Source organism: Chenopodium album, chromosome 10, assembly GCF_948465745.1.
Source record: "Chenopodium album chromosome 10, dcCheAlbu1.1, whole genome shotgun sequence".
Classification (NCBI taxonomy): Eukaryota; Viridiplantae; Streptophyta; class Magnoliopsida; order Caryophyllales; family Amaranthaceae; genus Chenopodium; species Chenopodium album.
Window position 1 is genome coordinate 1,636,272 of NC_137843.1, and position 20,848 is coordinate 1,657,119.

At 35.0% G+C, this 20,848-nt stretch overlaps 4 protein-coding genes across 7 annotated transcripts; 2 read left to right on the forward strand and 2 right to left on the reverse strand.

Annotated features, from left to right (window-relative positions):
- Positions 1 to 590: 590 nt before the first annotated feature.
- On the forward strand, positions 591 to 7,412 carry LOC145562925 (protein DETOXIFICATION 18-like). Its single transcript, XM_081623343.1, has 8 exons — positions 591 to 632; positions 4,578 to 4,793; positions 4,904 to 5,448; positions 6,015 to 6,101; positions 6,194 to 6,250; positions 6,342 to 6,580; positions 6,657 to 6,775; positions 6,878 to 7,412. Exons 1-8 carry the CDS (start codon positions 591 to 593, stop codon positions 7,013 to 7,015), a joined length of 1,443 nt encoding a protein of 480 aa, XP_081479469.1. The 3' UTR covers positions 7,016 to 7,412.
- Positions 7,413 to 7,553: 141 nt separating this feature from the next.
- Positions 7,554 to 10,338, forward strand: CGLD27 (DUF1230 family protein (DUF1230)). Its single transcript, XM_081622016.1, has 7 exons — positions 7,554 to 7,942; positions 8,351 to 8,503; positions 8,962 to 9,039; positions 9,183 to 9,278; positions 9,373 to 9,408; positions 9,583 to 9,764; positions 9,863 to 10,338. Exons 1-7 carry the CDS (start codon positions 7,718 to 7,720, stop codon positions 10,023 to 10,025), a joined length of 933 nt encoding a protein of 310 aa, XP_081478142.1. The 5' UTR covers positions 7,554 to 7,717; the 3' UTR covers positions 10,026 to 10,338.
- A 294-nt stretch (positions 10,339 to 10,632) lies between these two features.
- LOC145562926 (uncharacterized) lies at positions 10,633 to 14,503 on the reverse strand. The gene is made up of 8 exons (XM_081623344.1): positions 14,238 to 14,503; positions 13,829 to 13,916; positions 12,750 to 13,726; positions 12,021 to 12,115; positions 11,341 to 11,440; positions 11,161 to 11,221; positions 10,822 to 11,008; positions 10,633 to 10,730 (listed from the first exon to the last, which is right to left on the reverse strand). Exons 1-8 carry the CDS (start codon positions 14,501 to 14,503, stop codon positions 10,633 to 10,635), a joined length of 1,872 nt encoding a protein of 623 aa, XP_081479470.1.
- Positions 10,828 to 19,798, reverse strand: LOC145563054 (uncharacterized). 4 transcript variants are annotated; one of them, XM_081623464.1, is made up of 8 exons: positions 19,498 to 19,798; positions 18,047 to 18,955; positions 17,423 to 17,508; positions 16,534 to 16,674; positions 16,041 to 16,408; positions 11,341 to 11,479; positions 11,161 to 11,221; positions 10,828 to 10,962 (listed from the first exon to the last, which is right to left on the reverse strand). In XM_081623464.1, the coding sequence occupies exons 1-5, from the start codon at positions 19,795 to 19,797 to the stop codon at positions 16,264 to 16,266; spliced, it is 1,581 nt and encodes a 526-aa protein (XP_081479590.1). In that variant the 5' UTR covers position 19,798; the 3' UTR covers positions 10,828 to 10,962; positions 11,161 to 11,221; positions 11,341 to 11,479; positions 16,041 to 16,263. The 4 variants fall into 4 exon arrangements, with proteins under 4 accessions (XP_081479590.1, XP_081479588.1, XP_081479591.1 ...); XM_081623462.1 differs by having other exon boundaries at positions 10,828 to 11,221; XM_081623465.1 differs by lacking the exons at positions 10,828 to 10,962; positions 11,161 to 11,221; positions 11,341 to 11,479 and adding an exon at positions 11,976 to 12,275.
- Positions 19,799 to 20,848: the final 1,050 nt, after the last annotated feature.

The following is a 20,848-nucleotide window of genomic DNA, read 5'->3' on the forward strand; positions in this document are numbered from 1 at the left end:
CTTCTCTCTTTAAAATTATAAGTACATGTAACACGAGAGACAATTTTTTCAAGAATATTTAAAATAATCCGTCTAAGTTAAAGTTTATGAAGTATTTCGTATTATACTTCGTATATAAATATAGAAACACTCTGTATTATTTTTATTAGCGGAAGATATCAAGAATAAATTTTTTTTTGGCAATTTGAATATCAAGTGTAAAATATAAATTTACCAATATTTTTAATGATATTATCAAAGTATCACTTTAATCTAAAAAGTCTATAAGTTGTTTCAAAAAAAAAAAAAAAAAAAAAAAAGTCTATAAGTCCTAACTTGAGCAGCACCCTGAAAAAGCTAATCCAAAAAAGATTATTGTCATCTATATTAAAGCTGACTAGCTAGCTAAGTGCATAAAAAATGCCACATTACCACATTGGTATGATAATCAGGTAATGTGCGTGAATTGATGAAGACCATGTTTTTATAATAAAGCATACATGGTAAACAAATGATTTGAGTTTACTTTAATTAGCTTTTAATATGAGATAAGAAAGTTATTATTAACATCAAACTTTTAAATATTTTTCCACCTATTTTCTCTTATAGTAATGGGGTTAAAGCTAAGAGCTAGAGCAACGATCTATTCAGTGGTGGGCTCTGGGTAGTCCTTTTTCTCCTCTTCTTTTGACTTTTGAGTGTCTATAAACTATGCAGTTTCTGTATTAGAATAACTAGCTTTACAAATCATTAATTAATTGAATGATACTTTTAATTAGTGCTAGTGGTAGCTAGATGTGATACATACTTGTATTATTATCCAATTTCAAGTGTAACATCAAAAATAATACTTCCTCCGTTTTTTAATACTTGTAATACTTCCCTAAAATGGAGATGTCACAATACTTGCAACACACTATAAATGGAAAGTTATTTTAGGGAAAAGATGTATTATTTCCCTTATTTAAAGCACACGGCCCACTAAATTACACTCCTAACAACCACTCACCTCATTTTAAAGTGTATTATATCATGTGAACCCCACATTTCTTAAATACCGTGAAAAAGTATGTGTTGCAACTATTAAAAAACGGAGGAAGTATCTAATTAATGACAGTGTTTGCAGCCTACTCTTCATAAATTTAGCCTTAATTCAATATCAATCCATCATATTAGTCTCGTGACAAATAAGTCATATCAGGTTATCCACTTCAAAATGATAATTATACTGTAGGGTACTATAATACTATACTGTTGTATTACTTTTTAATAAACATATACACCATACTTGTATATAAAAGTTTCTACAAAGGCATAGTTCAGATAATGATTAAAAATTATATTTTGGACAAATGATAAAATTAAAAGTAAGGGTATGTTCTCTTCAGATTATTTTCAATTCAGTTCTTAATTTCCTTCTTTCATAAAATGTTCAGTTCAATTCAGCTCCAATCAGTTCAATTCAGTTCAGTCAATCAGAACAAATCCTAAGTGAAAACTAAAGGAGATTATAACTATGAAAATCTAGTACTCCACACTATCATTATCAACAAAAGCCTAACAGCTTTGCAGCTAACGTACTCCGTGTAATCGATGTGGCCTACTGGCCAGTGTGGCCACCCAGTGCAAAAGAATTGAGAAAAAAAATTAGTTCACCACTCAAAACTAATGTGATACTGGCTAATTTTTTAAATTTCACCACTCAAAAAAATTAGCAGTATACGGGATTTAATTAAGAAAGAGTGATCTATGACTTACATGATATATGTACGGAATATATTTTTTTTATATAGCCGACTTTCATGGATTTAATTTAATGGAAGTTAATTAAATTCTAATCTAGTTTAATTTGTTGTTAGTTAAGCTATGGCTAATAAAGGTAGTGGAGACAACTTCTGGTGGGAAAATAATTTGATTACTAGTAATAACAGAACCAAAAGAAGGTTTAGATTATATTTAATTGGTTATTGTAGATCTCGTAAACGTGAGGCTGATTCAGCTACCACATAACTAATTTAATCTATACGAGGTTAGTTGAACTTTAATTTGCAGACTTCTGCAAACTGAGTGCAAATCTAACATCAGCGATATCATAATAGATTAATAGCAGCATATATACAAAATTATTTAAGTCAGACGAAGACTACTTAAAACCTACCTATTTTAGTGGATGAAAATTGGTCTTTCTAGTTTCTTAATTCTAGTATACACTACACTTTGAGTTTTGTATTGATGACAAATTAATTTCCACGAATTTTTTTAGTAATATACTTCCTCCGTTTCTTTTTAATTTACACGTTTTTTTAATCACGTTTGTCAATGCACAAATTCAACCGTTAATATCTTTAATTATCGATTAACAAAAATTCAAAAAAGTTGATATATTTTGAAAATATTTACCGTGATGAATCTAACAAGACCCCACGTGACTATATTTTTCATTACGTATAAATCACAAAACACGGTCAAATGAAAGTGTGCGAATAGTGCTAAAGTCAAAACGTGTCAACTAATAAAAAACGGAGTTACGGAGGTAGTACTATGTATTATTGACAATGTTACGCTTACCAATTTAAGTTAAATTCAGTACTTTAATTTGTCACGGTATAAATTTGACTACTAATACCTGTAATTATAAAATTATAATAACTATGAAAAGTTGATACATATTGAAGGGTAAAAATTAAAAATAAATAAAAACAAAACCCAATAATATGGTGACACATAGACATAGTAGGCCCCACTAACGGATTTATGGATGGAATCCGTTAGTTGGCGGTGATTGGTGGTAAAAGCCAATTTTCATTTTTTTTATGTGGTGGTAAAATAAAACTTTTTTAATGGAGATGGTAAAAGCAAATAAGTGATTTTTTGAAGGTGGTAAAAATCAAAATTTCCAAATCTAAATATATATATTATAGGCAAAATTGACTAAAACAGCACAAACTTTTACTTGGGTGTGCTCAATAGCACGAACTTTAAGTGGATCATTAAATATCACAAACTTAAGGGGTTGGGTGCGGTAGTTTATGTCATTTACCGCACCAACTCCCAAAGTTGTTTGTGCTATTTATTGCTCCACGTAAAGTTTGTGCTATTGAGCGCACCCAAACAATAATGTGTGCTGTTTTAGCCAATTTTGTCTATATTATATATTGACACTTATTTTTATATGTTAGTAATTAAACATTTACGGTCAAAAGAAGACATGTGAATTGTAAAAGTCAACCTATTGCATCTAACTTGAAACAGAAGGAGTATTATGTAAAGGTTGTCGGATTAGTCTTAAAGTACATTGTTTTTTACTATTCAAAAAAAAAAAAAAGTACATTATTTTTAAAGTTTATATTAACAAAGTTCTATTAACTAAACTACAAAATAATCATAAATATATACTTGTATATTAATAGTCAATATTACATATTGGTAAATACTTGTATAAAAGTCAAGCTGTTACAAATATATTAAGGAATGAAGAATCATATATAAATATAGAACACGAGTTATTCATGTTTATATATATAGGCATGCTTGAATTTATTGAGTTCATGTATGAGGAGACACCACCGACATATATAGTTGCTGTTTGAGATGATCAGTAACCAACTTGATTGTCTTCTTATAAATGTTTACTTGAGTTCAGTTGATATTATTATTATTATTATTAAGTATTATTATGAACAAAACTGAATTGAAATTTAGAAAATAAGTTCAAAAGAACACGAAATTTCAAATATACAATTTACATGCAATTTGATAAACAAGTACTCCTATCAAGCATGCATGCAAACGCAGTAACATTAACTTGTCAGTGTATTCGTGTAGACGCATATATGAATCTATTTCCGATCAATTCTCTAATGTCTAGACTTCATTGCCCGATCATTGCCATAACCTTTTACTATTTCAGATTATATTGAATTTTTATTTATATTATACGAAGTACTTTGCAAATTTAATTTATTATTGTTTGTTAACTTTATTTTTTCCAAACCATATTGCAGTAGTAGTTAGGAATAAGTCCCCTCAAAAAAATGAATATTAGGAATAAGCTAACTTTAAGCAGTTAACATAGGAGTTTGGGGGAACAAGTGATCATCCACGCCTAAATATCCTTAGATGTAGCAACTAACCTAATTTATTTTTTGTGGCCTGAATAAAAGATTCATATTTGATTCTAAACCAAAAAAATTACATGGTGGAGTAACTAATTATCACAATTTATATAATTCTTTCAGTTTACTTCTATATTTGATTACACTATCAAAATTGATTAACTTTATTATTGATTTCAAAGAGGTAGAGGCAGTGTTTTAGAAGAAGTGTTAGAGAATAGTTGGTGATTTGGCTTCAAATTCTGTTGCAAGCTAAGGCTGTCACATTGTTTAAAAACTTACAAAGTGAATGTTTCAGATAATATTGTAACTGGACAATTCAATTTGTAAAGATCGTACGAAGTTTTTATTTGTTGTAATTGTTATAGTTTTTGTACCGTATTCCAAATCAAGTACCTAGGTAGTAATTTTGTAATCTTACACGGTTGTGATTGTAGTTGATTAGGCCCGGAAAACACCTAGCCTGTATAGGTAGCGTTGTAGGGAGAAAAGGAAAGGAGAAAAATGTTGAACAAAGTGATAGATGTAAAGGAAGCCAAGGCGCAAATATTATTTTCGTTCCCTATGATACTCACCAATGTGTTCTACAATCTAATCCCAATGATTTCAGTCATGTTCGCTGGTCATTTCGGTGAGCTACCATTGGCTGGCTCTACTCTTGCCAATTCTTGGGCTACTGTCACTGGTTATGCATTCATGGTCAGATTTCTATCTTTAAATCGTCAAACTTTCTTCATTTTTCATTTTCTTATATAATAGAGATATTTTTTTTGTTACCTTGATAATTTGTCAAATTTTTGTGATTATAGCTTGGATTAAGTGGTGCGCTCGAGACATTATGCGGACAAGGCTTTGGTTCAAATATGTACAATATGTTAGGGATCTATCTGCAAGCATCATGTATGATCTCGCTCATGTTCTCTATGATGATATCAGTAATATGGTGGTTCACTGCACCCATATTGGAAATACTCCATCAAAGCCCTATTATTGCAAAAGAAACAGCCATCTATATAAGATTTTTAATACCGGGAATATTTGCTTTTGGCATTCTACAAAACATTATAAGATTCCTACAAGCACAATGTGTGGTTTATCCCTTGGTAATTTTGTCACTTGTTCCATTGCTCTTGCATTGTGGCCTTAACTATTTGTTGGTTCATTACACAACCCTTGGTTTTAAGGGAACAGCAGTGGCTACCTCCGCTACGTTTTGGCTAGCGGTTATAATTCTTATTGTATACGTGAGTTTCGCTAATAAAGTTGAGAATACATGGAACGGGCTATCCAAAGAATCATTTCTTCATGTTTTTTCTAACTTGAAATTAGCATTACCTTCTGCTGCTATGGTTTGGTAGGTACACTTTTTTAATTTACGTTTAGGCTTCGTTTGTTTTGGTGGAAAATATTTTTATTAAAGTTGATTTTCTATTATATGTTTGTTTTGGTGAGAAGGTGAAAATCAATTTCCTTTTGTAAAGAAGATATGCCACCTTGTCCTTGTACTCATCCACTTCTCTACTTGCTCTCCTTCTCTAATTTTTCTCCCTTCTACTAATAATCCGATCTTTGGGCCGGAGGAAAATACACATCAAAATTCGTACGGCTATAAAATAAACGATAGTTAGATTATTCAAAGTAAATCGTCCAAGTTCAGATTATTAAAATGAATTTTTCTACGTATTTTTTTTTCATATGTAAGCTTTCTTGTAATCAAACAAATAAAGAAAACCCCTTTCAAGATCATATATTCCATTGAAAATTGTTTTTTTTTTTTTTAAAAAAAAAAAAAAAAAAAAAAAATTGATTTTCCAAGAAATATGTTTTTCTCCAAAACAAACAGAGCTTTACACCACATTGTGAATTACATGTAGAAATCTTAAATTCTTAATGTTGGATTTTGGACTTCATGCTTTACAGTTTTGAGTATTGGGCATTTGAAATCTTGGTGTTGTTGGCTGGCCTCATGCCAGATTCTGAAGCAACTACTTCTCTCATGGCAATCTGGTAAGATTAACAATTTCCTATTTTTTTGTTCTTTTAATTGTACTTAATATTAGTTGCTTTACTAAATCAATCTTACATTTTACTCTTAAAAGTGTCATTACAGAAACAATAATTTATATGGGTGCTTATGGGTTGAGCGCGGCAGCAAGGTATCAATGTGACATGAGAATTCCTTTGTTTTGTGAGTGCAAATTCTACTTGATAACAGTCCTTAAAGTTAAACCTTTTTTTATGAGACAGCACAAGAGTTTCAAATTTGCTTGGAGCTGGGAAACCGAGCCAAGCGAAGAGTGCAATGGTCGTTACAATAAAGTTGTCGATTCTCTTATCAATTCTTATCGCTATAGCTCTAGGCTTTGGTCGTTACATTTGGGCAAGCTTCTTCAGTGAAAATACCGATATAATCAAAGGGTTTGCTTCCATGACTCCTTTGATATGCACTTCCATATTCTTGGATGCAGTCCAAGGCGTACTATCAGGTGCTAGATTTACCACATTGTAGTTTGATTGCTCGCTTGTAGTTTCCTTCGCTAATCATATTGTTACATAAAACAGGGGTATGCAGGGGATGTGGTTGGCAGCACTTGGCCGTGTTCATAAATTTAGGAGGATTCTATATCGTTGGTATGCCCATTGCATATTTGACTGCCTTTAAGTTTGATTTGCACGTCAAGGTAATTGTTGCGCAACTAAGCAACTTTACATGTCTCATTCATAGGATAGATTTCATATTAATGCTTCCAGCCTCGTTTTTTTGTCGCAAATCTGTGGTGCAGGGTCTTTGGATTGGCTTAATCTGCGGCCTCACTGTTCAATCTGCTTCGCTTTTTCTGATTACTCAACTTCAGAAATGGACAGCAATTGAGATCTCTTCTAGACGCAATGAAGATCGAGTTACAGCTGAATCAGTGTAGCTAGGATAGATCTTGATTAGTTGATAGCACTTCATTCCTTGTGTATTTTTTTTTTCTCCTTTTCCAAATGAGAATTGAAATTTCAAAGACAAAATTACTACTAGTATTAACAACCATGGCCTTTAGCCATCATGTACAGAGTTTCCGATAACGATTGACTCAAGCTTGAACGTGGAAGAAATAAGAAAGACGCGAAAAGAAGCGTGTAAGCAAGCGATTGCCATGCTGCACACTTACTTTCATTTTCAAATTTTCTCCCTTCTAATAACATATACTAGAATTCTACACAGCAGGAAAACTAATATAAACCACAAACGTCCCAAAAGAATTAGGATAATTCACCTTCAATCGTGGGACAGCAGAGTATATACTTCCAATTTATAAGGACCACTTCAATGAAATGGCAAGCATTTATTGGCTGCTCTGCTTTAAAGACCAGGCAAATTTGTGGGTCCATGCTCTTACAAAAATCTCGATCTTTTCCCCATTATATTGCACTGCACAATTGTTCTCCTCCACGTAAATAATTCACGGTGTTCAGTATATAGCAGCAGCCACATCTAATCTTAACAAGTAACTTATCAAAAGGTTCTTTCTCATCTATCCAAGTTTATACCAAAAGTCGGTAAATTCTTAACAGAGAATTGCATGACGCAAAACCGGCTTTTGTGAAGCAGTTGACGTAGCACCTTCTTAAATCAAATGCTGAGGCTCCATGTATATTGTACTCCAATTGCTGGATGCAGACAGATCAAATTGGGTATTAAACATAGGTCATGTCTGATTCAGAATCATAAGGAGTGGAAAATCTTGCGCACTGTTTCAGTCAAAGCTCTAAGAGATGAACCAAATGAAGGTACGAGAGGGTTGCCAAGTCAGAGCTGGGACCCAGGCTTGGAGATCGAGGTTCCATTTGAGCAGCGACCGGTATGTATGCCCTCATAAGCTAAACACTTGCATATTAGTTTAAAGTGTGTTTTTAGTCTGCTTAATACCTGAAATGCTAAAACCCATGGAATCTTGATTGGCTTTTGCATCATTTGCCATCAAAATTAGTAGTTCACTTTAATCGAATCCCAGATATTGCATTAATGAGATATGTAACCCAACAAAAAAACAAAAGGTTCAAAGTTTACCTCATTATTTTCCATATGTGTAAAAGCATGATTTGAATTCTGCCCCTCTGGTATATGCCGCTGAAGTCAGAAATTATGTTTAAACAATTAAATTAAACTAATTGAGTATGCATAAGAGAAAATAGCTCAATCAATCCCACCATAGTTATTATAGGGATGTTGTACTATGCTCTCATGTACACTTACATATGTCATACAGGTCAATGAGTACTCATCTTTGAAGGAAGCAAGCCTGTACTCCTGGGCTGAGTTGAGTCCACCTTCCTTTTTCCAACGGCTTGGAGGTCTATGGTTAGCGACTTATACAATACTTGGGATGCCAGTTGCAGCTGCTAGCTTCAATCCTTCCAAGGTATGTTCTAGCTCAATCCTAAGGGTAACCAAAAAAAATGAATAGAGAAAATTGAATAGCTCATGATCAATGCTTACAAGCAGCAACCAAAAGATGCCACTTGATTTTAATTAAATTTTCTGCCAATATGAACAAGTCTCTTGGTTTCTGTTGTTCTAAAAAAACCATAGAACAATAGCCGGGAGTGATGTTATAATCTTTTAATTGATTATGCAATCGACTTTGTGTGCCAAACACCTAAACCTGATCTCACAAAAGGAGTGTAAAAATCAATTTCGGAGTGGGGAAATTCAAATTTTCAGCAACAGCATGTGAGCACTGAGTAGCAACATTCAAATTCATATTTAAGAAACTACAGGAGCATATTAAAATTCAAAATCCTAAGTCTGCACAATGGTTAATTTGAATTCCTAATTTGCTAGTACAATATTGCTCATTTGCTCTTCACCCTCATGCAGGAACCTCTAAGATTTTTATTAGCTTCGGGAACAGGAACCCTATTTCTGGTGTCGCTGATTGTCCTGAGAATCTATCTGGTATTTCTTCATAACATGTCAGGGCTGATTAGAGTCTATAACTATATTTTGAACAACTAAGTATGCATTAGTGCAGTGCATTTCAATGTGCTGTGCACATCAAATCCCATATTTTCAAGTGATACTGGCTTGGCACATTGTAGGGATGGAGCTATGTAGGCGATAGGCTTTTATCAGCAGTAGTACCCTATGAAGAGAGTGGATGGTATGATGGACAAATGTGGGTGAAGCCACCAGAGGTCAGAATTAATACTCTTCTGCAACAGGGCTTTAAAAGCCAAGAGCTGTCTTTTGTTGTAAGTCATTCTTGTGACAAAATTTTGGTCCTTTCAGGTACTAGCTCGTGATAGGCTGCTGGGATCCTATAAGGTAAGAAATGTGTTCCAATCTTAATTTTCATTCTTTACCAGGGAGATCAGCACTAAATAAGAAACCAGCTAGGAGATCTACAAAGACATATTGCCAAATGCATATATATACACACAAGATTTAGCTCTTTAGCATTTAACTTGTCCATAAACTAATAATTTGTGATACCTTTAGGTGAAACCAGTAATCAAAATGTTGAAGCAAACACTGGTAGGAACAGGGGCACTGCTTGTATCTGGAGTCTTGTTATTCATCTTTGCCACACCAGTACAGAATTATTTCCAAACCATTTTCACCACAAAAGACATTTCTCAGGAAATTTCAACCACAAATGTCGACACAAAGTTTAATATAAGGTATGCAAAGATACTTAAGTTCTACAATTATAGTACTTTGTAATATAAGCATCTTCTCAGTCTAAATACTTTTTACTTTCAATTCGTTTCCCCCAAAGAAAGGAGGAATTGTTGAGGTTGCCAGTGGAGGTTAAGCAAGATGATGACCTAGCAGCAGCAGCCGCAGAGGCAGCAGATGGGAGGCCAGTTTACTGCAGAGATAGGTATTACAGAGCATTAGCAGGTGGGCAATATTGCAAATGGGACGATCTACTAAGATAGATTGCAGGATAACACTGTCTTTGTTATTTTAGATTATAATGATCATATCTTTATGGGACTGGAATCAAGAGTTTGTTTCAGTATCTACAATAGAATATAAGGGTGTGTGAAATGAAGTATCTGTATGAAACAGCACCTCTCTGAGCAGAACTTTACGTATCTACAATACACAGAAGAACAGAAAAAATGTCTCTGAGCATTATTGCAGTTTTAGAGAAATTACATGTAATTAAAGTTTCCAATTATTGATGTATATGTGATCTGACTAAAAGTAATGAAAATAGGACCAACTCAAGAATAGGATTAATCAACATTCTGGAAAATCACTAATGACTATTTGGTTCCTATGGTGCAATTTCCCACGACCACACAATGGGACCATGTGCTTTAAAGATCATTCTGAGAAATATGGAAAGGTAAAAAACAAACCTAGTAGATTGAGCCTAGTCAGGGGAATTGTACTGTTGACCTCGATACTGTGAGTAGTCTGAGTACTAAAGGTCATTTGGTCAATTGTTCTACTAAGTGAGACAGAAAATCAAACCAAACCAATAGCTGATCCTATGCACCCATAATATTTGCTTAAAATTATGTACCATAGCCAAATCTAACCATCTGTCACTATGAGTTCACTATAAGCATGAACCTTGACCAAGATGGAAGATACCAACCTAACACTCAACATTTTACCAATCAGTTTCTCATCTAAAGCAGAATTATTAAGTCCAGCATTACCTCTAACTTATTTTTTTTTCATGATAGACAAAATATAATAACTAACAAAGTAAATGCTTACCTCCCAAGGAGAAATCACTTAGCAGAGAAGCTGAAGGGCTAAATTGAACACAAGCATCTGGAACATCAATTTTAAGAACGCTGGAGCAGTTATTTGGAATGTTGATCTTCAAATAGGATACTAGATCCACAAACAGAACAGCTACCAAAAACATAATAGGAGTAAGCTCTTCAAGAACCACATAACACTGCAAAGATGGATTTGATAGAAGACTAAAACCAAGTAGCTTAGTTAAAGCTTGTTGTCACTACACAACTACACAAGTTTTTTGCACCAATGCAACATTTTGGATAGATATCCTTGAGCAATATCCCACAAAGTTTGCTTTGTACGCCTTACATTTTCTATATCGAGCGTCCTATATGGTAGAGCAAGCAAATAAACTGCAGGGTGGAGTCTCCTGCAGGAAACAAATGAACGGTAAGGTAAAATCAAATATTAAACATGGAGCTAAACAAAGCCGGCACTTTGGATCCTGACAGCACAAAAAGTTGTAAGACAATCACAAAGTTAACTTACTCTTCACATTCTTGATGAGCGTTAAAGCCATCCCAATACCTTTGGGATGGAACAGTTTTCCTTTTCCTATCCCGTCCATAAGTTTCTACATACCAACCACCTATATCATGTGTGCTACAGCATGGCTCAAACTAAAAACCTGCAAGGAAGAGATATGTTGGATTCCCCTGACTATATGATGTTAAAAGTAAACAGGGACTCACTACACATACACATTGTCAAGAAGGCAAAACCTTTTGGAAAGCTTATCAAAAATATTATTCTCAGCATGAGATTCAACAATAGAACCAAATAATTAGAGCCAAATGGGACTGCTCCAGGAATTTCAGCAATAGTATTGTGCTAATACAATATACAAGCAAGCTACTCCCAAAAGATTTATTACAGGAAAAAATTACAATAAATATAGATGTATAATCGACATTCTTACTGTAGCTTCCATCAACAAAAATGGTTCTGAAACTAACATTACTTGCTTTTGTTTCTGGAGGAAGGGTATTAAAGAACAAATTAGTCTTTTAGTTCCTCGAAAACAAGTTTACTCAGAATGTTTAAGTCCCTTGGAAGTAACTTAATATTTGGTTGGCAAATTAAGTTGTTATGCACTCACAAAATAACCACTTAAGTATATGTAAAAGTGACTTTATGTATAGGTGACTTGAGGAAGCCTACTTTTATACCTGGAAGTAGAGGAACAATGCACCAGTCATTAATTAAAGGAAGAGATACTGTAACTCTAAATTCATTGCCACCTCCATTAAAAGAGAAAAGAGTACTACAGAAAGTAAAGCCAATCGTAAAATTCTAAATCTTCTGCATCCATGAATTCCTATTAGAGGACGAGACTTAATTGTTTGATGGCAACCGAGCCCTGGTGCATCTACACTCACAAACAGACACTTCATCCCCCAACTGAAACAGTGCATGTGTTTCACCTAAAACAGATTCCTTAAGTTGTTAAACTTCACTCTTTGCTTCGATAATGGTAATAATCAGGTAAACACAAGACAGCAAGAGCAGACAAACTTGCAAGACAGTAGAACAAGAAAGTCAAGAATACATTTTAGGGTCCAAATTCATAATCAGAACCTAAGGATCAACCAGGGAGCAAGCTCCAAAAAATTCAGCAGCCAACATAGGCTCAAAAACACTGTATACTCAGTAAATTAAGATTAGAAATTATTAAGTATGACATTTAAAATAATCTTCTTCTAGAACACAGAAGTGTATAGCTAGCTTGTCAGCTTCGACAGATATAAGTACAATCATACATGCATATGAGTGAATTGATTGGCGTTTAAAATAGATGCATGTTGTGAGGCTCTAAATTTGAGATTACACAATGCAGGGCCGCAGGGGTGAAGTGATACTCATTACTACAGTATTTACAAACAACACATAAGTCATACACAAAGATACAAACAGAAGTAAATATGGAGCCCATATCAAGATAGAGCAAAGTGTAGATAGGCAGACAAACCAGTGGTGTCCTATGCTTGAGAATCACATGACTCTTCAAGCCATTACTGTTGTATACATAATAGGAGCTCTCATCAGGATTAGTTCCAAGGCCAGCTATTGTGCCCAAGACAACCTTTGAAACTGAACCGTGCAAGGTTCTTTTATTCAACTGACAACAGTTGACATGCACTGGTTCCTCATACGAATTAAGAAAAATATGTATCATGTCTTGTGAACTTTCCTCATCACCCTCACCAGGAATTTTACTTGCAACAGAGGAGTCTTTTGGAGGGACTCTAGTTGCCATAGCAACTAACCTCCGACACACATGCAACTCCAAGTCTTTGTATGCATCTAAAGCTTGATTTTGGATATCGTTCATATTGTTTTGAGGCAATTCAGCAGATGCTTTATTGTTGGCAAAATCTGTTTGACAGCCGACATTGTCCACAGGCTGACACAATTCTAAATCCTCAAGTGCAGTAGTCTTTTTATAAAAAACATAAGACAATTCAGGAACATTATCAACAATGCGGACAATTCCAAAGAGATCACGCCCTGAAACCAACTGTAACACCTCAGGTGTTTCATACACAGACCTCTCCTCGGCTTCAAATCGATCAGGAAGAAGGTCCAGAGATAGGATTTCAGGACCAAAATACGCTGAATGCATAGCTGAATAAAATTCTCTTTGAAGCACATCAAAATAACCTGAACCAGCCGACAAACTCCTCTCTGATAATATATCTTTCACAGCATGTCTACACCACTTCAACCACTCGACAACCTCCATTTGCTTGGTTGTTTTCACAAACAAGTCGTACAGTTGATAATTAGAAGCTTCTCTTGAATGTTTTTGTTCAATGTGTCTTGCGGTTTGCAAATACTGATCATAAAGGGCTCTTTTAGTGGGCTCCGACAGAATCTGCAACCAGATTCAATTACTAGTCACATATCCCGGATTTGAATGATGGCAGAACCTGGCGTGTATTAAGATCACACTAGCCTACGTGCACCCTATAACTACCGGTGCCAACAGACTGACTCGAGAGCTCACACAAAAAATGCCAAATACGATGAGATTCCAATGCGCAAACCTAGACTTGTAAGAGCAACTGTGTAACAATTTCATGACATTGCAAAACCTAGACTAGTAACCTCAATATGTTTGATCTTTATCTTTATACCATATACTAAGCAATACAAAGTTACAAACTAATGCAAATAATTCAAACATTAATACAAATGTCAATAACAACGGATGATTGATTAATTGAACATAATTCACAAGAAGTACAATTATTGAACAATATATAACACAAAACTTAGAATAAACTTAGCAGAATTAGAAATTGTAAAATCTTCAAACCATCAAACTTAACACTAATTTACATAATATTACAGCAAGAAATCAATAATGATTGACAAAATAGTACTCCACCTCATAAGCAGCGAGAATTTGGATGAAACGTTTCGAATCAGCAGTATCACTCTCCGTGAGGTCAGGGTGCGTTTCTTTAGCAAGCTTTCTAAAAGATGCCTTAATATCCTCAAACGAGCTATTCTCCGGAACTCCATGAACTTCGTATCCGTTGTCAGCGCCGGAGAACTCAGCGTTGGTACCAAACCAGCGATTCGGGTAAGTGAATTGCAGAACATATCTAGCCTTCTCAAAATAAGATCGGTGGAATTGCGCGGCCATTTCAGAAACGACTGTGCTGGACATCTCTCTGTACAGTCCGTAGTATGTAAAGGTCATAAAATAGTGGGCCGGGCTGGGCTAAGTCGGAATAATCAACCCACTTGGTTGGGTCGGGCCAACCTTTTGGGTGGAACCAAGCCCGTAAAAAAACCCAATTAGTCTACTATGCACTTACAGAGTATAATAAATAAAATCAACATTTAATAAACAAAATACAAACAAGGTAAAAAATACAAAATATAGGGCATTTACATTAATTTTTTTACGAATTCCGAGCTTATTTTGAGCCCATAAAGGACCCAAATGACCGCCAAAACCTTACCATTTTAACCCCAATTATCCCTTAATAACCTCTACTATCGAACCAATATTATACTAACCCCTACTATATGAACCCCTATTATCCTATATTAACCCCTACTATCCCTACCTCCCCCTACTATTCAAACTCCTACAACCTAACCCTTACTATCTAACCACTACTATCCCTACTTCAACCCGTACTATCCCTACTTCAACCCCTACTACCCTAACCCCTACTATCCCTTACTAATCCTTACTGTCGTAGCCTATTGTATATGAACCCCTACTATTCCTTAATAATCCCTACTATCCTAAGATTCTTAACTAACCCCTTCTATATCTATATGAACTCCTACTATCCTAACCCCATACTACCCTAACCCCTACTATTCCTACTTCAACCCCTATTATCCCTACTATCATAACCCCTACTACCCTAACCCATTATATATGAACCCCTATTATCCTAATCCATACTATCCTAACCCCTATTATCCTAACGCATACTATCTAAACACTAATATGGGTAGAGATAGTAGGGGTAGAGACCATACGTCCATACTACACTAATTCTATTATCCCTTAATAACCCCTACTACATGAACCATAGTAGGGGTTAGAATAGATAAAGTAGGGTTAGGATAACAGGGGTTAGGGTAGTCGGGTTTAGGATAGTAGGGGTTCATATAGATATAGTAGGGGTTAGGATAGTAGGGGTTACTATTCTAACCCCTATTATACCTTAATAACCCCTACTATCCTATACTAACCCCTACTATTCTAACCTCTACTATCCTAACCCATACTATCTAACCCCTATCATATCTATATGAACCCTTACTATCCTAACCCCTACTATCTTAACCCATATTATCCTAACTCCTACTATGCCTCACAAACACAACCTCTACCATTCTAACCCCTATTATCCCTTAATAACCCCTACTACCGAAGCCATATTATACTAACCCCTATTATCCCTTACACACCTCACAAATCCTTACCATATGAGCCCCTACTATCCTAACTATTAGGGGTAGCAGGGGTTGAAGTAGGGATAGTAGGGATTATTAAAGGATAATAAGAAAGAAAATAGGACCAAATCAAAGAAAAGGATTAATAAATTAATGCTGGAAAATCACTAATGAACTTTTAGTTTATTGGCATATGGTGCAATTTGCCATGGGCACATAGTGAGACAGAAAATATAATAACTAACAAAGCGAATGCTAACCTCCCAAGGAGCAAGTAAATTGAACACAAGCATCTGGAACTTCAATTTTAGGAGCACAGGAGCAGTCATTCGGATTGTTGACCTTCAAATAGGATCTTAGAGCCATGAACTTCCAAAAACATAATAGGAGTAAGCTCCTCAATAACCACCAAACACTGCAAGGATAAATTTGATGTAGAGGAAAAAAGACTGCAACCAAGTACAACAAAGGAGCTTATTGTCATTAAACAAGCTTCTTGCACCAATTAAACATTTTGAATAATCTTCCTTGAGCAATATCCCAGAAAGTCCGCTTAGTTCGCCTTGCATTTTCTATATCAAGAGTCCTATATGCTAGACCAAGCAAATATACTGCAGGGTGGAGTCTCCTACAGGAAATGTATGGATGATAAGGTAAAATCAAATATCAAACATGGATCTAAAGCTAAACAAAAACTGAGCTTTTGATCTTGAAAGCACAAAGGGTTGTAAGACAATTACAAAGTTCACTTACTCTTCACATTCTTGATGAGATTTAAAGCCATCCCAATATCTTTGTGATGGAACAGTTTTCCTTTTCCTATCCCGCCCATAAGTTTCCACATACCATCCACCAATATCATGCATGCTACAGCGTGGCTCAAACAACCAAAACCTACAAGGAAAGAGAGATGTTGGAATCCAACGGCTATATGATGTTGAAAGTAAGCAAGGACTCACAACACACATTGTCTAAAAGCTATACTCTTTGGAAAACTTACCATGAAAATCATTCTCAGAATGAGATTCAATAATAGAACCACATATTGAAAGAGTAAAATGGGACTGTTCCAGAAACTTCATCATGAATGCTATGCTAGAAAATATACAAGCATGCTAATCCCAAAATATGATTACAGAAATACAATACATATAGATTATATATCTACATTTCTTGGATTCTTAAGTACTGTAGATTCCATCTACAAAAAATGATTCTGAAACTAACATTACTTGCTTTTGTGTCTGGAAGAAGGGGATTAAAGAACAAATTAGTGTCCTAGTTCCTTAAAAACAAGTTTACCCAGGATGTTTATATTCCTAGGAAGTAACTACATATTTCATTGGCAAATTAAGTTGGATGCACTCACAAAAGAACCAGTTTAGTACATGTAAACATCCGACATTCTGACCCCATACCACTATGTTCAAATGTTCATACTCTTAAGTGACCTGAGGAAGTCTACTTTTACACCTGTAAGGGATGAATAGTGCAACAGTCATTGGTTAAAGGAAGCATTTCTGTAACTCCAAATTCACTGCCATCCCCATTAATAGAGAGAAAAATACTTCAGGAAGTAAAGCCAATCATGAAACTCAAAATCTTCCGCATCCATTAATTATCTGTAGCGGAAGAGACTTACTTGCTTGATGGCAATCGAGCCCTGGTGCATCTACATTCACAAATAGAAACTTCATCTCCCAGCTGAAACCAGTGCATGTGTTTCACCTAAACAGATACTTTGAGTTGTCAAATTTCTACTCTTTGCTTCAACAATGGCAATGATCAGGTTAAGACAAGATAGCAAAAGCAGACAAACTTGTAAAACAGTAGAGCAAGAATACATTTTATGGGTCTAAATTCAATTTTATTTTTTCTTCCTTGGGGGGGGGGGGGGGGGGGGGGGGGGGGGGGTGGGGGGCATAATTACTGTATACTCCGTTATAAGTTTGGAAATTAAAATATTCTGCTAGAAAATTTTAAGCATACGATCTTTTTTATAATTTGGAAAACATGAGTGCATAACTAACTTAACAGCTTTAACAAACATAAGTCAAATCATAAATGTATAGGACTGAATGGGTGATTGCTGTTTAAAATAGACACATGTGAGGCTCTAAATTTGAGAGTACACAATACAGGGGTTAAGTGATCTTAATTACTACATTACTCAAAATAAACATTTAACTCATACGCAAAGATACATACAGAAAGTAAAAATGGAGACCGTGGTAAGATAGAGCAAAGGGTAGATAGTCAGACAAACCAGTGGTGTTCTATGCTTGAGAATCACATGACTCTTTGAACCATTACTATTGTATACATAGCAGGAGCTCTCATCAGGATTAGTTCCAAGCCCAACTATTGTGCCCAAGACGACTTTTGAAACCGAACCATGCAAGGTTCTTTTATTCAAATTACAACGGTTGAAATGCACTGGCTCCTCGTGCGAGTTAAGGAAAATATGTATCATATCTTGTGAACTTTCCTCATCGGCCTTGTCAGGAAAATCGCTTGTACCAGAAGATTCTTTTGGAGGGACTCTAGTTGCCATAGCAACTAACCTCCCGCACACATGCAACTCCAAGTCTTTGTATGCATCTAGAGCTTGATTTTTTATATCATTCATATGGTTTTGATACAATTCCGCAGATGCTTTATTGTTGGCAAAATCTGTTTGACAGCCCACATTGTCCATGGATTGACACAATTCTAAATCCTTAAGTGCAGTAGTCAGTTTTTTATAAGAAACATCAGACAATTCAGGAACATCATCAACAATACGGACAATTCCAAAGAGATCACGCCCTGACACCAAGTGTAGCACCTCAGGTGTTTCAAATACAGACCTCTCTTCAGCTTCAAAACGATCAGGAAGAAGGTCCAGAGATAGGATTTCAGGACCAAAATACGCTGAATGTATGGCTGAATAAAATTCTCTTTGAAGCACATCAAAATAACCTGAACCAGACGGCAAACTTCTCTCCGATAATATATCCTTCACAGCATGTCTATACCACTTCAACCACTCAACAACCTCCATTTGCTTTTTTGTGTTCACATATGAACCATACATGTGATAACTCGAACCTTCTCTTGAATGCTTCTGTTCAATGTGTCTTCCAGTTTGCAAATACTGATCATACAGAGCTCTTTTAGTAGGCTCTGAAAGAATCTGCAACCAGATTCATATACTGGTCACATAAACCAAATTTGAATGATGGCAAAACCTGCCATACATTAACCATTGAACCTAATAGGTTCGATCACATTAGCCTACGCACACCTTATAATTACCAATGTCAATACTCAACAGACAAGCAGCGAGCTCGAGCGTTTCTTAAAGCAAATGCCAATTAAATATGATGAAAATCATAAACCTAGACTTGTAAGAGCAAACATATAAAAATGTCATGACAAAGCACAACCCTAGACTATGTAACCTGTTTTTTTTTTTTTTTTTTTTTTTTTTTTTTTTTTTTTTTTGCCATATCTCTAACTCTAAGCCATACAAATTAATGCAAATAAATCAACCATAAACAAATTGCCAAAACAACTGACAATTGATCGATTGAACATAATTCGTATAGTTTTTGAACAACATGATCACCAACAGAATTAGAAATTGTAGAATCTTCAGAGTTGAGACCACTAATTTCAACACTTATCCAATGTAATTCACATTAATTTACAGAAGAAATCAAAAGAGTAGTGTACCTCATAAGCAGCGAGAATTTGGACGAAACGTTTGGAATCGACAGTATCAGCGGAAGAAACGAGGTCAGGGTGCGTTTCTTTAGCTAGCTTCCGAAAAGACGCCTTAATGTCCTCAAACGAGCAGTTCTCCGGAACACCAAGAACTTCGTATGCGTTGTCAGCGCCGGAGAACTCCGACTCAGCGTTGGTAGCAAACCAGCGATTCGGGTAAATGAAATGCAGAACATATCTAGCCTTCTTTCTGGGACTCAATTCCAGTGGAGGAGAGAGAAAATAAGATCGCTGGAATTGCGCGGCCATTTCAGAACGACTGTGCTGGACATCTCTCTGTACACTCCGTAGTATGTAAAGGTCATAAAACAGTGTCGGAATAATCAACCCACTTCGTCGGGTCGGGCCAGCCTTTTGGGTGGAACCAAGCCCGTCAAAAAACCCAATTAGTCTACTATGCACTTATAATAAAATCAACAGTCTATAATAACTAACACTAAAATAGCAACCCGCTGACATCATTGTATCCTAAAAATAGACACATGTCATGCCGCTATTAAAATTTTCCCTCCAAAACCTATAAATGATGTCATCATTTTATGATTTTTATTTTTTTTATTAAAATACTGATCAGCTAGATTATTATTAGTATCGATTTTCGAAAAACAATCTATTTTCTCTAACAATAATATATTAAAATTTTCTTCCACGGGGACCTCGGGTACCCTTTTAGGCTTTCATTATTCAATTTTTCTATGAGCTTTAAATTTTATTTTATTTTTTTTAATATTTGATGTATTATTTGTTTTTGGATTTTTTTTTTTTTGTTTTGAATTTTGGTATGAAAAAATAAACAAATTTAGAAAATTTTATATGTTCAAATCGTGCATCACACGAGACTAATCTAGTTTAATAAACAAAATACAAGCAAGTTAAAAAATACGGAGTACAAAATATAGGAATTACCACTATCAATACATCACTTTTTAGGAATTACTATCTCAAATGATTTTTTTTAACAAAAATTTACCACCTACAAATCTTCAAAATATCAATTGTTACCACCATCACGTAATGTGGGACCCATCAATGCATTTCTGTTCTATTTCCCTCTCGATTTACACTCTCTGTTCATCACTCTTCCTAAGATTCTCTATGAATTTGTGCGAAAAATCCAATTAATGCATTCAAGTATGTATAATTAGGATTTTAAAATCCCCAAATTGATTGCAAAAACCCTAATTACACATTAATTGGAAGTTTTACCTGAATAAAGAGAGAATTTTATGAAGAATGACGAACAAAGAGGGAGAATCGAGGAAAGGGGAGGAAAAAAAGGGAAATAGAACAGAAAAATTCG

What these genes read in the sequence shown, in the direction of transcription:
- LOC145562925 (XM_081623343.1), top strand. Translation starts at nt 591, where the DNA reads ATGGGGTTAAAGCTAAGAGCTAGAGCAACGATCTATTCAGTG. An exon ending in TCACTGGTTATGCATTCATG is followed by an intron (nt 4,794 to 4,903) that starts GTCAGATTTCTA and finishes TTGTGATTATAG; the next exon opens with CTTGGATTAAGTGGTGCGCT. An exon ending in GGGTTGAGCGCGGCAGCAAG is followed by an intron (nt 6,251 to 6,341) that starts GTATCAATGTGA and finishes TTTATGAGACAG; the next exon opens with CACAAGAGTTTCAAATTTGC.
- CGLD27 (XM_081622016.1), top strand. Translation starts at nt 7,718, where the DNA reads ATGCTGAGGCTCCATGTATATTGTACTCCAATTGCTGGATGCAGACAG. An exon ending in TTCCATTTGAGCAGCGACCG is followed by an intron (nt 7,943 to 8,350) that starts GTATGTATGCCC and finishes TATGTCATACAG; the next exon opens with GTCAATGAGTACTCATCTTT. An exon ending in GACACAAAGTTTAATATAAG is followed by an intron (nt 9,765 to 9,862) that starts GTATGCAAAGAT and finishes TTTCCCCCAAAG; the next exon opens with AAAGGAGGAATTGTTGAGGT.
- LOC145562926 (XM_081623344.1), bottom strand. Translation starts at nt 14,503, where the DNA reads ATGGCCGCGCAATTCCACCGATCTTATTTTGAGAAGGCTAGATATGTT. An exon ending in CTCGCTGCTTATGAGGTGGA is followed by an intron (nt 13,917 to 14,237) that starts GTACTATTTTGT and finishes ATTGTTACACAG; the next exon opens with TTGCTCTTACAAGTCTAGGT. An exon ending in CATTGTTCCTCTACTTCCAG is followed by an intron (nt 11,441 to 12,020) that starts GTATAAAAGTAG and finishes CACATGATATAG; the next exon opens with GTGGTTGGTATGTAGAAACT.
- LOC145563054 (XM_081623464.1), bottom strand. Translation starts at nt 19,797, where the DNA reads ATGGCCGCGCAATTCCAGCGATCTTATTTTCTCTCTCCTCCACTGGAA. An exon ending in AAATTCTCGCTGCTTATGAG is followed by an intron (nt 18,956 to 19,497) that starts GTACACTACTCT and finishes ATCTGGTTGCAG; the next exon opens with ATTCTTTCAGAGCCTACTAA. An exon ending in TCAAGCATAGAACACCACTG is followed by an intron (nt 17,509 to 18,046) that starts GTTTGTCTGACT and finishes GTATCTGTTTAG; the next exon opens with GTGAAACACATGCACTGGTT.